Below are 17,537 nucleotides of genomic sequence, written 5' to 3' on the forward strand. Positions count from 1 at the left end.
ATCCCATCCATCTATTTCCTAACTTCTTTATTTAGTTCAGGGTCACAGGGGAAATGAAGCCAGTCCCAACAACTGGCTCAAGCTAGAATACACCCTGGACAGGATGCCAGTCCATTGCAGGGCAGACATAGACACACACACACTATATACTTGGAGCCAATTTTCCCAGAAGGATTTAGGATGTGTTAGGGTCACATGGAAATATCTGCAATACAGGATTTTATCAGAAAACAATAGATCAATTAATATGTTTCTCTGGCATTATCTGACCCAATAAAAACCATTCTGGAAGGCTATTCTGGCTCCTAACAATGTCAATGCTGCGTTGCCATGAACAGGTGTAAAACTGTAGCAGGATCAATACTTTACGAATATTCTTCACAGCAAGGAGACCCTGGAAAGCTCAGGGCTCATTAAAATTAGAGTGTGCAACTGGACACTGTGAAGTCTTTCAGGAAATGAAAATAATAATTAAAAAACAGTATCGATTATTTCAGTACTATATTTATCCTTAAATCCTTCTTCTTGCATACTGTAAGAAATGGCTGAATTGCTTTTACTGAGTTTTAGTAAGACAAATGCATTTTTATTTAAAATAATGAGCCTTAAATTATTTACACAAAACAGTGACTTAAGGTTGTTTGAGCTGCAGGAATAGTGAAACTATTATGAGGCTGAGGACCCAAAAGTAATATTAACGATGAAAATATATTCAATCTAGATAAGTTAAATTTCCCTGAGCTATGCCAGTGGGTGTCTCTGCTGTTCTTCTTTTTTTAAAACCAACCAAGTGGGTACTGTTTTAGAGTTACAGAACAGAGAATGGACATGGCAAGAAATGCTGCAGCTGAATGATCACTCTTACTTCCTAATGATAATAAACTGCATAACACTGACACGTTGTAGCAGATATGCAAAAGAAACCCAGAGATTTAGATTTTTCAACACAATCGAAATTTGCTCCACAACTAAAAATCCAATTCAATTACTTTTCTAATAAATAAGTTACCCATGCTTTATTTGATTTTTTTTCTCCCTTTTGAGCAATCCACATCTCTCCCTATGTACAGTACGCCTGTTGTAGAGACCAGTTGCTTTCTGTTCCTGAATCTTTCTACACCCGCCTTCCTCATCCTGTAATCTCTAATTTCGTGTCACCCAGCTGCATTGGCAGACATGTTGTAATCTGAACATAATCGGTGTCTCTTGTGTAATCTCTGGTCCTGACACAGGGCTTGACTTTCATGCTGAGAAGCTCACAAGCCGACAAAAATTTCTGATCAGCCATCTCCATCTTAAAGGATCAGTGCCGTGACCCACGCTGTGATTTTCTACCTTCAATGATACTGAGAGAATCGCCAGACCAGCACCATCTATCAGATAAAACAAACATGGTGCAATTTCTTCATCTTAATTAGAATTGCAGCAGCGTGCAGAGAGATAAATCAGCAAACTGGACAGGAGAGGCCTCTCTGCAGCCAGCAACTCATTATTCTGCTTTATAGCTAACAGCAGCCTTTCCTGTTGCATCAGAAATTCCAGATATGATTACACAGACGTAAATACACACTCTGTGTCTTTGCAAAGCCATGATTCCGTCATTCTTGTTTTTAGTCCAATGGCACAAGCTTTAACAAGTGGAAAGTCTCTGTTGATAGACAACTGTGGCCTTCATGTTTTATTTGGAAATCTTCAAAGGCACTGACAAAGTCTACACAGTGGACTGAACAGTGAAACACGAAACAGAGGACATGGTGTCAGTGGAAACTTCTTTATCCAACTGGCCGAGGGTGTTCGGGTATCCAGCCATCTTGTTGTTAAGTATTTTCAAGAAACATCTGGATTTGATCCTTGAATCAATTAGCTACTTACTATCAGACAGGCCGATGGGCCTAATGCCCTCATCTTGTTTGTGACCTTTCTTCTGTTAAACAAAGCCTGACAGCATCTGTTTCAAGTATATGAATTCTGGCTCTTAGTAAAAGAATCATTCAAAGGGTTGCCATTTTCTTCCAATCCTGTGTCAATGATGACCTCACACGTAATTCTTTGTGATCTTCTTTGAAGATCCCTCTGAGAATCAAACTTGCGCATTGATCTGTGTGGTAATAAGCCTCCCACATCAAGAAAACCTAGCACGGGCAACCATAATATATGGCATTATGCCCACAATATGGGCAGTAAACATTATTATATAAAATGAATCCTGAAATGGATTATTGTGTAGTTGGATTGGGTTCTTGCAGAGAGTACAGAGTTGAAGAATCAGACCTAAAGAATAGGGCCTAATTCTACTGGTTTCAAAGGACCACAGTCCCTTCTAAGACTTTGACAAGACTGGCCCAGAGGAACTGTGGAAAACAATAAAAAATGTGGCACCCTGTGTCACATTAAGCTGTATTAGACACTTTAAATCTGAAGCACTAGGTACAGAACTTCCCACTGATAACAGTCCTGCCATGTAAACATAAATGCACAAAGGAATATTTATACATCTTAATAACAGAGGCTTTTCATCACTCTGACTAATTCTGGTGCCTTTTGTTAATAAGGCCTCCCACATGCTAGTGATACTGCAATGTTTTTAACGTTGTTCTATGGCTTCTCTGTAGTTTGGACAACTCTAAGATGAAGAGACAAGAGAGGACATGAAGATGGATGACTGCCGTATCCCTGCAATGTAACAATCTCCACCCTAATCGATCCCTTTATTGACAGGCAATTTGTCTCATCAAGGCACACTACCTGATGCTGCTTTCTCATCGATAAAGTAATCAATGCTATTTGCATCCAGGAGTGGCCAGCCACTTTCCTTATTGGAAATGACCTTGGAGGAGAGGGGCTGGGCTAGGTTTCGTTTTCTACCAAGCCCAGAAACCTAATCACAGGAGGAATTCATGAATCCATTTCCCTCTTCTCTGTTTTCCAGGTGGAGTTAGAGCACTGGGAGATTAGCATCTGGGATTGCAGGCAACACACACATACAGATACAACAGAGGACATTTTACAACTCCTTCAGCAACCCTCCCTCCTCCTCTTCATTTCAGATAAACCTTATCTCTAAACTGTTCCCACCCTGTCTGTTGCTGATTGGAAGCGCTTTGCAGCACAGGGTCACAAAAGGATGACATTAAAATCTGCATGGTGTGCCATTACATTGTAACGAATCTTTGGATCCGAAATAATGGTCAGCTTCAGTCTACTCTTCAGCTTTTGACATTTGGGCTTTGCTGTCCAGCAGCTGGACAGTTGTGCTGGCCACACTCTACTCTGCTTTATAATATAATACCTCCTCTTACAGTGCCTAGAAAAAGTATTCCTATGGGGTTCTATGTTGTGAAATTACGCACTGACGCCCGCACATTTCTTTAAACTTCAGATTTTACTCAAAACTTTAATGGTCAAACGGAAGGCTCTTAGGGCAAGTTCATGTGTTTTATTAAAAAGTGCAGGATTTCAGACAGGGTGACACTGCCAGCCAGCAGAAGCAAAATCCACCGAAACTCCTTCAGAGAAAAGGATGCCGGGTAATTAAATCGAACCTTTCTAGTCTTGAACACAGAAGACTGCAAGGGGACTTGATCTGGGTGTTCAAATTCTCCAAAGAATCGACAGAGTCAAAGCAGCAGATTTCTTCAGAAGGAACAGCGACGCATGAGCCAGGGGACACAAGTGAAAACGACGTGGAAGAGCAGTTAAAAACAAGAACAGGAGGGACCTCTGGTTGCAAAGGAATGAGTAAAGGTTTATTCCATGCTGGAAAGTAAAGAGGCACAATGTTTTGGCTGTGGAGCTGACGCAGTTAATAATAATAATAATAATAATAATAATAATAATAATAATAATAATAATAATACTTGCTTACACTTATATAGCGCTTTTCTGGACACTCCACTCAAAGTGCTTTACAGGTAATGGGAACTCCCCTCCACCTCCACCAGTGTGCAGCACCACCTGGATGATGCGACGGCAGCCATAGTGCGCCAGAACGCTCCCCACACACCAGCCAATTCATAGAGGGGGGTTATTAGGAGGCCATGGGAATGGCAATGGGAAATTTGGCCAGGACGCGGGGGTTACACCCCTACTCTTTTCGAGAAACACCCTGGGATTTTTAATGACCACAGAGAGTCAGGACCTCGGTTTTATCCGAAGGACGGCGCCTTTTTACAGTATAGTGTCCCCGTCACTATACTGGGGCATTAGGATCCACACAGACCGCCGGGTGAGCGTCCCCTGCTGGCCCCAGGTCCTGACCAGGTTCACTCCTGCTGAGTTTCAGTGGACTGTCAGTGGTGAGCTGCAGAGTGATGTGTCTCCTGGCGTTACCTTCTTGAACTTCTCTGGTGGGCTGTATGAGATCCTGGATCAATTAACCACTGCCAAACAGCCTAGATGGCCCAATAGCAATACTACATGATGGCTAGATTGTTTCCTCTCATTCTCATTCTTACGTTTCTTATAACTATGGAGCCAAAGGGATGTGAAAAGACAGATTATAATGTGGCTGTTTAGAGTATTACTTCATTTGTTGTTTGTAAATACAGTGTACAGATAATGAAAGATCATGGGTACCATCTCTTTATCTTAAAAACTCCTTATGTGTAATATGCTTACTACACAAGCTCTAGCAAATATTATGGTGTAGCAGTGTTGGTGTTGGGAGCACGGGTGAATCTCCAAGGGGCGGGTTCATCTCATTTAGGTGAGCTGCATTCTTCAAATTCTCACCAGGAAATCACTGAATTGGCTGCACCTGGAATCTCTGGCGCCCTATAAAAGCAGTCCCTGAGGCAGGCACCAGCGGTCTTTTACCCAGACCTTCACAGTTAAGAAGAATAGTGAGCCTTTAATGGAAAAAAGATGGCGGTTAGAGAGGTCTTCTTGCACAACAAATCGCAGAAAGCTCATAGTTGGGTGATATTGGCAGCAGCCTCGGTTGTTTTCTGGGTCAGGACGCCGGTAAACAAGAAGACGGTTAATGAGCGCACCTGGCCAACCAGAATCAACCGAGAGAGGCTCTTGCCACTGCTGTCAGGGGGAATCGTACAGTTATGGTTCATGTAGACCCAGGGCTGGAGTTTAGTGTTTGTAGGCTCCAGGCACTTTCACTCTGAAGTGTGCCAAAGGAGGGGCAAATGCCAACTGAATTACGTCAATTGACGTGATGCACTTTAAATTATTCTCATGCTAAACCACGTGATTGATGGAGCGAGTCAAGTGGCCATCACTTTAATGCTTCTAGCTTCTAGATCAGCTGCTAGGTAGTGTATGGTAATTGATTTGGAGCACCGAGTCAATTGCAAGCATATTTCAGCTCGTTTTGTTACTCACTAGTGTCTCCCTCCTTCGTAGGCCCTAATGGGAAATCTGGCATTGTATAGAAAATTCCTTGCCACGCTATCAGGAAGGGGGATCTTTCACAAATGGGTACTGGGTTCGGTGTTTAGCTGGTAACCAGCCAAGCCTGGAGTGTTACCTCAGAGTACTAGATGGGCACACAAAGTACTTTTGTCCCATTTGAAATATAGAATAAGATCTAGACAAACTGTGAAATGCCATGTTAAAATTCAGGAAAAAATACTTGGTTTGAGTAAAACACAGCCAGTCTCTCAGTATTGTGATAAACTTTTACTCAGGTCATGTATGGCTGTTCCTGGTAGTGGAAAATACTGTATTGGGCACCATTTTGCCCACCAGCACATCAGGCAAGGAGACACCCTGGGTTTGGAATTCCTAACCCTGGAGATGAAAGCCCAGTCCTTTGGGAGGGGAGATGGGGGTGGGACTGCTGGTTTCCCTGGTAACCTCAGGGCACCACCCTCTTTGGGTATCCTAAGCTATGAGCACAGAAACATGTTCCCAGATGTTGTTCCAGGCCCTAAAAAAAAGTAGAACCTGTACCTCGCTTCTCAATTCAGCCCTTTGAACAGTCCAGGGTATTAAAGTGGAATTTTCCAAATACCACTGACCTGGAGTCCCTTTGGCAACCTCACGTTACAGTACTAATGCTGTTTCCCCCTCCAAGGTAAACGGAAGGATGTCAGGGTTGACACTATGCTTGTTATTCTAACAATACCTCTATCCTTTGTCTAACCGCAACATCCAGTTCAGGGTTGCAAGGGGGCCAGAGCCTATCCCAGCAAGCACTGGGTGCAAGGCAGGATTCACCTCATGTCACGTAACAATCTGGATTGTGGGGGGGAAAAAAAATAATCTTGAATCCTTAAGGCCGAGTGCTTGCCATGAGTGTAATGTCCGTTTCCATGCAGCGGTCTGTCAGAGCGTAGGATGAGAGAGATCAAAACATTACACAAAGCTTCGTTGCACGCGCACTGCAGCCCAGCAAATGAGTTTTGCTGCTCTTGTTGGGTTAGTCAGCGCCAATGCAACAGAGCTGTGTCAGGATCACAATGCCTCACTGTCATACCAGCACGGATGTGCATTGTAATTAATGACTCTGTCCTGTAACTACATGCAATCTGCAAGCCTCTTCCTGCCCCCTGAAAATTAACCACAAAAAAGCAATTTGTGCTGTGATAAAAGGCACATAAAAGAACCATATTATCCATGAGCAGGCAGTCATTTATACACCTGGGTAGTATTTGTTCAATTATCCACACCCAGAGTGAGCTTCCTCAACATCTTTCATGAAAAAGCTCCACACTTGTGACCGTATACAGACCCACAAAATTAGCCATTGTAAGCCAGAGGACTCCGACTGCAATCCCTCAGTGAAGAGCTCACACTACTGGAAAAATAATTCCTGGATGGGTCTGGCAGGATAATTTGTAGGAAGCTGTGCAGATCATGGCCTCTAAATCCCAGAGGATTTGTGTATCTGTCCTGCTGGACATTTTGCAGCGAGCTTGTTTCTGTGCTGGCCTGTGCCTTGGCCCTGACACTTGAGATGGTCCCTGAAGTGCAGCAGACCTCTGTCCTGATCGGATCGGTCTCAGACTGTCTGCTACTGCTGTGCTCATCTTACCCAGGCAAAGCCACAGCATGCAAAGCTCCAGCATAGATAAAAAGGACAAGCCTTACGGATGCATTGCTCCTCCTGAAAAAAAGACCCTTTCTAAAGGCAAAGCTACTGCAGGACCATTACCTCTCTGTAGGAAATGCATCAAGACGGGTGTCCTCACCAGAGTGCAAAACTGGACACACGTTTGTTTTCTGAAAAGTCCCAGCAATGGGTGCACAGGATTATGCATCTTTGAATGTTTAATTCAGGAGATCAGGATGGCGATTTTTTTTTTTTAAAAAGGCCTCTAATGATCTGGGATGACTTGTGTGGGCGGAGAGCTGAGGGCAGTGGACTTAGCTCAGAGAAGACCCACTGTCCAAGTCCATTCAGAACTGAGATCTGTGAGGTAAAACACAAAAGGCTTGCTAACCAGCTTCTACAAAATCCATTGCTTCTGTCAGTTTTTTTTGCAGATTTGGGCCATACAGCTGTCTTTTGTGGCAATGACATCTCTTAAAAACATGTTCCTTTTGGGCAGTTTCCCAACATTAGATTCGAGTATCACTTATTTCGTATGAAACTGTATTAAAATTGAACATGGAAAGGCCATTTGCATTTATATACTGTTTCAGTCTAGCATTACAGAAATTTCTACCGGATCACGTCAATCCGTCCTTCCAGTATAGAGGCATGTGAATCGGGCACGGACACTCTCGGAAAACTGCTCTATTTCCTGACTGGTCCTTCTAAAGAAGGGAACTTCCTTGCTGTTCAATACTTAATGAAGCTGTGATAAACATCTCTTGGAAACGGCTTAATGCAGTATGTGGTTTGTGTTAATGAGCAGCGAGGCAGAGCACAGAGAGGCACTGACCTCAGGTGACACTGTGTTTGAACTTGGTGCATTGCATTTCGACGCAAGACAGGGATCACATCACTAGCTCTTCCACCTCTGCTTTCTACTACAATACCCTGTATTATTGAAGCAGGCCTGGGGAGGGCATAGGAGCTGAGCGCACTTCCTGTATTGCAATATATACATTTTAAACAGCACGCAATCACAATAGTTTCAAAGAATAAATCCTTGAATTTATATAGTGCTTTCCAAAAGGATCCTAATGCTCTATACACATAGGAGGGGTCCTGCTTCATCTACAAGTGATCTGCAGTACCCACGTCGGTGACAGTCGTTCTGTGTCAGCAGCTCAGGTAGAGAAGTGACTGCATTACCTGAATTCCAGAGGAGCTTTAAGGAAGACAGATTTGTGCAAGACCACACTAGAATGTAGTCAATACATCAAGGCTGACACATCTGCCCTTACTAAACAGTGGGCTACAGTGTCTTGAGATCTTTAATGACCAAGTAATCGGGACCTCAGTTTAGGATCTGCTCTAAAGCTGAACATATACTGTAGATTCTGTGTATCTCACTTACCCATCTGTGTCCTGAAAGTTCACATTGACTCTCTTGGCAGAACCCAGCAATTCTGGAAGAAAGAAAACAGGTCATCAGTACATAAGCCCTGCTACCTCCTGGCTGAGCTGTGGGTGTTCCTTAGATGCAAGTCCTGCAGCTGTAGTTCTGTGCGGCTCAGGAAGAGGAGGTGGGGAATCTCTGAGCTACCGAAGTTGCTCGCTGGTGCCACCAGGCCCCAGAAGGCCAAAAGTGGTCGTGCGTGTGTAGGTGTGAGGCGCTCGCGGTGAACAGGCTAGAAAAACAACCTCCGCAGGGCAGGAGCCAGGAAAAACAAGGCGCGCTGGAGAACAGGAGTGATGGCCAAGTTATCACATGCAGCATGAAGTGCGCCAGTCTGCTGTGTGAATCAGCTCCAGATGTGGACAGGCTTTCTCCAGCAGCCAGCAGCTGATACAGAGAAGTAGGAGGGATCGGGGCCAGTGACAGTGGAGTGAGAGAGGGAGTGAGCGCAGTGGGTGCAGCTGTACTGAGTGTCCCTGCCCCATGTCCTACAGCTGAACACTGTGCTCTGCCAGGAATCACCAGACTGGAAAAAATGGAGAATACTGAATCTAGGACTCATAACCTGAAATCATCCCAGAGGGCAGAGCTGCATAGCTGAGGATCCCAGCCTTGCCCTGTAAACATCCGTTCACTCTGGCAACCCATGCTAAATATTAATGACGACACACTGACAGCACAGCAGAGCAGAAGAGCAACAGCAGACTTTAGGCATGAATTCCCTTGAACCTGTAATGCTCATCTTGTCATATTTCAGAACTACTCTTATGGAGAACAGTTCGTTATTGACATTCTGCTGAACCTTTAAAAGCTTTCATATAAAAGGAAACCTGATGTTGCATTCCTTTTCAACTCCTACAGCAGAAAAAAACACTCCTCTACTGCTGGGGATGAATTTATCTTGATTTTATTAATTGATCAGTGATTTATTTTTTTTCCCCCCTACAGATCTTTCCTTCTTTCTGCACTGGGATAGAAATCTGGGATGATTCCTCTGCTGTGGATAAGCCTCTGATTGATCTAGTGGTTTAGAAAGTACACCATCATGAAATTCACTATGCTGTGATTTTGCAGTTTTCCTTGCGTTTTATAACGTGTTCATATATTTACTTTTGAGCTGTGAATTCACTTTCCACTACCTTATATTCCCCTAATGAGTACCATGATTTTACCATAATGTTGCTGTGCTTTACAGGATACTGTCTTGCTTTTACCAGGTTATAGGACAGACTACTGTATGTTAAAAAGGGATGTGTCACTTAGGATTCTTGGCTTGAGAGGGGAAGTCTGTGGATTGACTTGTAGGAGGATGAGATAGAATGGATTGCTCAATTTAGATATCCAAATTGACATGTCGGTCTTGATTTTTCAGGCTTGCCGTGCCCACATTTCCTAAAGTGAAGCCATTTTCAGACATACTAGAATACAGGAAAATACCTCGTGAAAAAATGCACGAATTTTGAGATGGGGGTGTCAGATCTCTTAGATGCCCCAATTTCAGCCAAAGGAGTCTACATCCTGTATGAACTCGAGAGACATTACGAGAGCACTTATTTCCAGGAGTTAAAATCTTCCTTGCTGAGCAAATTCACTCTCTGTGCAGAGATATATATATATATTTTTTTTTACTGGGATCTGTCAGATTGTCTCCAACCAGCTGATACTGGGCCACGGGGAACATCTGTGCTGAGCAACAGCGTGTCCTCATGTCAACCAGGGAAACAAAGCAAAGGAAAGAGAGAGAGAGATTTGGGCTGCTGTGTCTTTGGGCAGGGTGACAGAACACTTAAGAAAGGCAGATCTGCATCGTTTCACTCTGACCTCTGTGGGTTTCCTTCCAGAGGAAAGTTAGACAGCGTGCTAACGTGGAGCTTGTCAGCAGAGCCGGGCAGTAACAGCAGCAGAGAGAGAGCCTGCACTGCTGTGACAAAGCAGAGCAAAAGACCTGCTGGAGTAACTGGCGGGGAAGAAGAGTCAGAGACTTTCCAAAATCTCCTTATTAAAAGTGCATCCTCATACAGTAAATATGTAAGGATGATTGATTTTCTGCTCCATTTTACAGAATTGTATAGTATACTATTTTAGCTATATTACCTTGCTGCTCTCAATGGTCTACCCACTGAAGCTAAGCAGGGTTGAGCCTGGTCAGTCCCTGGATGGAAGACTCCTGGGAAGTGATAGTTGCTGCTGGAAGTGGTGTTAGTGGGACCAGTGGGGGACGCCCACCCTGTGGTCTGTGTGGGTCCTAAAGCCCTGGTATAGTGGCGGGGACACTATGATGTAGTGGGCGTCTTCTTTGTGATGAAAAATTAAACCGATGTCCTGACTCTCAGGAGTCATTAAAGATCCCCGGGCATTTCTCGCTAAGAGTATGGAGTTATCCCGCTGTCCGGGCCAAATTTCCCCCCCACGGCCTTTATTGTGGCCTCCAAATTGTCCCCATGTATGATTGGCTTGCACTTGCGCTTGTTGCTTGCTGGGTAGGCTCCGGCTTCTCGTGACACCGTATGGTATAAAGCGGTTTGGCAAATTACATGACTATTTTATATTATATATTATACTGTACAATGAACATAATGGCTTTAATATGTCATACTGAACTCGTAGATGTGTACACTAGGTTAAAACAGTACATTATAATCCAGTGGCGGATTTTAAATATCCTTCCATGCATTTTCAGTTACCAGTTGAATATAAGTGGGCTGCAGTCTGTCTAATTAGTAAGTGGGACTACAGTACACCCGCGACAGGACACCTGTGCCAGGGCACACAGGCAGAGATGAGATGAACGTACAAATTCCACACGCATGGCACCCTACACCAGAATTAACCTCAAGACCCAAGAGAACAGGACTAGCCGCCGTATCGCCATGCTGCTTGTGCTATAAACATGCACTGCCAAAAGATCACAGGGGCAGGACAGTATCATAGCACGGCTCAGACGGCTTATACAGTAGAGTATATGAATGCTTTGCCAGATTACAAGTGGAGAGGACCAATCTATTACATCCACACAGGGCGAGAGGCATGCATTTACTGAAATGTAATTAAATTAATACCACAGAGAACCTTATGTTTTGGCAGGAGAAAACAATGCCGGAATTACTGATCCCATGTGACACATTCTGCAGGTGCCTCTTGGCCTCAAACTGAAAGTCATTACTTGCTTTGGCACCATCACTGGATCTCTTGGGACGTATCAGTTCTGTTTGTCCAGAATCTTTATCATCTTCTTAATTGCAGGCAAGACTAGTTAAACAGTCATTTTTCAAAGTGCATCTCCATCGTGTCACCCTCTCTCACTCCTTGATTAAATTTGCCCCCTTTAGTCTCGATTGTGAGCAGTCTGGGGCTCAGTGGGAACCAGTTATCACTTTGTCCCCCTCCTCACTCAGTCCATCTGTTAGCAGTTAAAATGCTGGAGAGCATCTTCAAATGACTCAGCACAGACCTGAGAGGTTCATGCAGCGTCTGCTAATATTGAACACATGGGCACAACCTGGATCCCAGCTCTGTGTCAGTCTGCTTCACTGCTCATCACCATCACGATCCCCGTGCCTGAAAAACTGCATTCCTCTGGGTAAACCAAGCATAACAAACTGGGCTGTCAACAGAGGCTGCTGGGTGGCTGCTTAAAAAAACTATTCTAGAGGCTGTTGTAAAATAGCTATGATCTTCACATGCTGAGGTGTCCTAATCCTGATCACAATAATCAGCTGCTGGGAGTGGTGTGTGTGTGTGTGTTACCTTTTAAATAAGAAATCACAATGCTTTAGAAGTGGGTTTTGGCAGAGCATGAGATTGCTCTGTTAGAATCTAATGAATGCCTTCTGTTGCCTGCCAGACCACAGAGAGCCAAGCTACAGCATGTTTGGTTTCCTAAATGCAGCGCTTTCGTGACGGGTAAGTGACATTTCACGAGCTCACAACATCTCCTGCCGTCTGCGCCATGTGTTTGGACAACTGTTTCCCCCAAACAACTTACAAATGTCACACTCGGTCACGAAGCTTCCTGGCCTGCCCTTGATCCGCCTCCGGAAGTGAACAGGAGCCCATCCCTGGAGGATCAGAGGGCGCTTGTTGAAGAAAATGATAGATTCGAGTCTAGCTAAAGCCAGAAAGACTATACTCCCCCAGCGAGGAACACTGCTACTGGAAAGACTTTAATTAGCCTTCCTATATTGCTGGAGAGTCTCAGGTGCTGTGTTGTACTCAAGCTGACACTGCCAATGGCTCTGCCAATGACATTGCTGCTTAACACGAGCCAGTGCAGCATTCTCTTCCTAAATTGACTTTAAGAAAAAACGCCACTCTTAAGGATCCTACTATTAGTCAGACAGAAACAGCCAGTTGTACTGGTACTGTACAGGTAGGGATGTTGTGATCAGATGGATATTTAATCTCTTTTTAGAAACTATTCCTTAAATTCAGGGAAGGAACTTCTAATACTGGGTGAAAAGTTAATGTAGAAATTACATTGTTTAAGAAGCATTCTTTTAGTTCTCCGAGTGCAGACGAAAGTGTAGCCAATCTGCTGGAATATCAGCCATCATCCGAGGGTACGTGGAGTGTGAAAACAAGCCAGCTGCTCTTTGTGATGGACCTATCACTTCCGGGTCGCAGGCTGTGACCTCGTCAGTGAGCAAGGTCACAGTGTGCGAAGGAAGGGCAGCAGGGTGTCTGGGAGCCAGCTTGCAGGTATACAGGGATCTCAGACTGTAGAGAGGGATCGACACAGGTCTCAGGCGAGTCGGATTCAGGAAAGAGCAAAGCAAAAACTATGATAAAGAGGGTACCAGGAAGTCCGATCAAGTCCTTTCTAAACATCTGTCTAATCAATCTATCATCTGTATTAAATACTGAAATGTTTGGACAGCAAGAATTTGGTTAAATAAATCAGGAGTACGCGTCGTTGGGCTTTTTTCATTTTTATTCTCTTCAATGTAATACTCCATGAATTAAGATGCATTCAGGAAAGAGCAAAGGAAAAAGCACGATAATGCTTTTAGAGACACAGGGGCTGTGGGGAACAAATGAAGGACAAGCTTGACCCAATGATCCTAAGTGATCGTAAGGAGCAAAGTCAATTAGGGAAAAGAATTAATTAAGCAAATAAAATGCGTTTTTGATCCAGTTCCTAATATAGAACTGAATGGAGTGCTCTGGCTGGACTAATCATCTGACCTGATGACTCTGGGAACCAATACTATGACTCCAGTCTGTGAGTGCAGCTGAGGTTATAGCAGTAACACGGAAGGGGCAGTGCATTGGTTCATGAGTCTTCTCCCATTTCAGTGAAAAACCATTACCTCAAGGTTGAGCAGGTTTTTGAACCGGGGCCAGCTGTTGGAGAAGGGATTAGAACAGGGACAATCAGACACATGTAGGACTGAGGCACAGGAATACTGCTGTCTTACCTCAAAGACCTTCCATTTGCAATAAATACTTCTGAGGCACAAGCCTTTTCTATTCTGGCTTTGTTAATGTGCACTGTGTAAGGGGTGCAACCTTGGTGCTCAATTAATGCATTGAAAAATATGAATCGTACAGTGTATAATGGAAGCTCCTCTATGAGCAGGAGACTAATATAATTAACCCGACTCACCAGAATACAGATCCATGGTATTGCAAATTATTCCCTTAAGATGGAGGTGTCGTTCTCCTAACCAAATTAGTTATCCCTTTCTGTTCTGCTTGTCAATACACTGCTGGGAGACTGAGGGAGAGCTGACACACACACACACACACTGAGGAGAAATCAGTCATCAAAGAAGGCACACCAAAGGGAGACTGCGCTAGCCAGGAGAACACTGCTGCAGGAGTGCAAAAAGTATGTGTCGGGGGTTGCCGTGGACTGTGATTTTCATCTTTGTTCTGGAGGCGCGTGAAAAAAGCAGGGAAGGAGCAGGCCTGAAACCAAGCTCAGTGGGAAGAGATGCGGGGGCTCAGGAATAATTAAAGGGCAAGTCTGACCCAGAGGGAGCCTGAGAAAAATGAGATTCTCTCAGGATTATCCATTCGAGTCTGAAATGTATTTCCCCTCCCAGGTAGCATCTAAGAAACGCGACGTTGTGATCGAGAGGGCAGAGCTCAGCCTGAAGAATTCCCCTTCACGTCCAATCACTCAATCAGTGAATCTGTACATGATTTCCTAGGTTTACTAGGGGTTCCTGAAGGTGGGGATTAACAGCCCATATACTGCATTCTGCCCCAAATTCACCAGCGACCAGGAGGCCTGCAATGCAATTAATGTGATGCATTTTTTAAAAATCGTTCCAACATTCTGTTCTTGCCCTGTCCTACCGTCTGTGTTTAGCCTGTTAAAACCGTTTGACTTCATACCTAGGAGCTGAGCAGTGCTCAGGGTCACTGCCCCATGCGTGCTGGCAGTGAGAAAGCTTCTTCTCTAGTGAGAGATGGGTCAATTCCAGGCCAAGCTTCACAGCCACTGTCCATCAGTCACTCGGGACATCTCCTGTCACTGCTAAGGTCACCTTTACTCATCCTAAGCCCTTATCTCCTTGCCTAAGTCATACAGATTTTATTTACAGTTTAAAGACCGTGCACTACACTGCAGGAGCAATGGGAATTCAGCAAAAATGGAACATGAGCTACACTGATAAGGTGAAAAGCCGCAGGCGAGCCTTACGATAAGAAAATCCTTACGATCACAGCAATCTCCAGTGAAAAAGCAATCCAAATCCAAACAGCCAAATGACGTGTAGTGATCCTGGTTCTCTCCTGGACAGCAGTGGGTATTCACAACAAGAGCTTGGCACTTTTGCTCCAGGATCAAGCCAGCCTCTGTGTCTTCAGCCTATTTATTCCTTTCATTATTTTGCAATTCGCAATGAAGAAATCATTGCATGGACATTGCTCGGTTTCATTACAACAGCACATTTTGTGAGGTCTAGTTAAGCGTTATTTCAGTACCTTGTCTGCCAAAATCCCTGGCATTAGACTGATAATATAACACTGAAGAGGAAAGAGAAGAATGGTGGAGAATCTATAAGCAGGACTGGCACTGTACAGGACACCCTTGGGGTCCTGAAGTTCAGCCTCCTCTTTTAATGATGGGAGACTGCCTGTAACTAACCACAGCTGCGCTGCAGCTTCTGTGTGACGTAGGGTTGGCTGGGCAGGCTGAAATGAAGATGCTGAAGGCAAAGAGTCTCACCCACTCTTGGGTGCACTGCAGTACTCTGGAAGGAAGTGAGACCAATGAGCCACCATGCAGATGTGCAGAGCTTGCTGATCACTTTAGAGAGTTCTTGAAACTATTTTTCCTAGAATCAGAATCCAAATTTCAACTAAAATATTCATTTTATAAACATTTCTCTACTCGCTTTCAGCCTCATATCTTATATCCAGTATATATAGTGATCCAACAATTTAATTTCCAAATAAAGCTCACGAGGAAAATTGATCCCAAATGAATTGTACATGTCAGACACCGAGTGAGAGAAACAGATAGGGCAGGTGGCTGGCCAGCACCCTGATGTATTCGTCGACGCAGACTCCCAGTAATATACTGCTGCTGGATTTGGGACAGGAGCCTGTTCACTAAACACTGAATAGAAACATTTCAAGGTTCTGTTCTTTGTACTCAAAGTACACATTGGAAAAGCCATTACCTAAACAATAGGAGAGCTGACATATCCTAGACTTTATAGAGTTTAAATAGGTCTGCAATTAAAATTCTAATTAGCCTTGGCGAAGCTCGAAGGCTGAGCATGGAGGACTCGCTGCATAGACGCTTCTATGGTGTGAAAACTGCAGAGAACTGCAGCCTCGGAGACTGAACTGCTCACAATCGGCACGTTCAGCTCTAGGGCTGTGCGGCAGCTAAAATATTAAATAGCTGCCCCCCTAGATATTTAATAGTTTCTTCCACCTCGGGTTTGATTCTGTGTCAATTCTTTAATTGTTTTCCCGTCGAGAAAACCTTGCAATGATTTGGAGTTATGCAAATGTCTCATTGTGTTGGCTTGTCAAAAGCATGCTGTGACTTAACGCCTAATGTGTGCACAGCCAAAATTACTTATCGTCTCTGAGTGGGGCAGCCGAAATGCCATCAAATCGAATTGAACTGTGTGAAAGAGCCCAGTAACTAAGAAACGTATAACCCAACAATGCAGAATGTACGGTACGGGCCTTAATTTTGCATATAGGCCAAACAATGAAATACAGGAATCGCCTAAACTCCTCCAGGATGTTATATTGCAGACTTGCTAGGAACCATTGAGAATGTAGTGCACGTCTTTTTTTTTTTTCTTAATGAATTGACTCATCTGTCAGCCTCATTGCACTGCATCTGGGACCCTGCCTCACCTCCACCCGTTACCCAGCACTGCTCCAATCAGAAAACACCAACCTTGGGCTCCACAGATGGCGGTGTTTCCCATTAGCCGATGGAAATCCAAGGCGCTTCCACGCTGGCAGGGAATTCCATGTTTGGTGTAGGAACGGCCACGGGCATGCGTGTCTATCCACGAAAGCAAACCAAAGTCCCCAAAAGCAGGCTCCGAAAACTAACAAGGGATCAGTCCCGCTCCTTTTCTTCTGATGCCGCGGATTATTCTAGTGAAGTGGAATCGTTCCGCTGTGCTGACACTGTTCGAGAGGAAATGAGACAAGTGCGTAGGGCCTTTGGCAGCAGAATGCTAGCGCACATTCCTGGCATGCAGAGCAGGTTAATGTTTGTTCAGATCCCTCCTGGCCCAGACAGAGGTGGCCTTCTGTTCCCTGCGGAGGTCTGGATATTTTTCTTATTGAGCTCCACTAGGTCAAATGGGTGTCGCCTATGACCATGTGACGCGAAAGCACGTCCGCACCCAGTGGGCAGAATTCACAGACACTGGGAGACGCTGTAGGAGTCCTCTATTTGCACACGGTTTCCTGCAGCTCAGGGTCCAGAGCCATGCTGGCACCTAATGTCTTCCTCCTTCTGAGAGAACAGGAAGACCCTGACAGGAGCGATGGCCAACTCCAACACCAGCAATCTCCAAGCCACCAGCCCCGTCCAGGATACCAGCTTGGAATCAAGATGCATCGGGCAGAGAGCTGAATCTGCCTGCTGCATCACTAGAAACG

At 44.6% G+C, this 17,537-nt stretch overlaps 1 protein-coding gene across 6 annotated transcripts in view; it reads right to left on the minus strand.

Moving 5' to 3' along the window:
• caskin1 (CASK interacting protein 1) overlaps positions 1–17,537 on the minus strand; it is a 126,765-nt gene that overhangs the window by 52,281 nt on the left and 56,947 nt on the right. For 5 of the 6 annotated variants that reach the window (XM_015360283.2, XM_069180919.1, XM_015360286.2 and 2 more), the window contains exon 2: positions 8,403–8,454. In XM_015360283.2, the coding sequence (XP_015215769.2) occupies positions 8,403–8,454 (52 nt within the window). Of the gene's footprint in view, positions 1–8,402; positions 8,455–16,818; positions 17,461–17,537 lie in introns of those variants that run through there. The other variant, XM_069180921.1, reaches the window with a different exon arrangement.

This window comes from Lepisosteus oculatus, chromosome 19 (genome assembly GCF_040954835.1).
Source record: "Lepisosteus oculatus isolate fLepOcu1 chromosome 19, fLepOcu1.hap2, whole genome shotgun sequence".
NCBI lineage: Eukaryota > Metazoa > Chordata > Actinopteri > Semionotiformes > Lepisosteidae > Lepisosteus > Lepisosteus oculatus.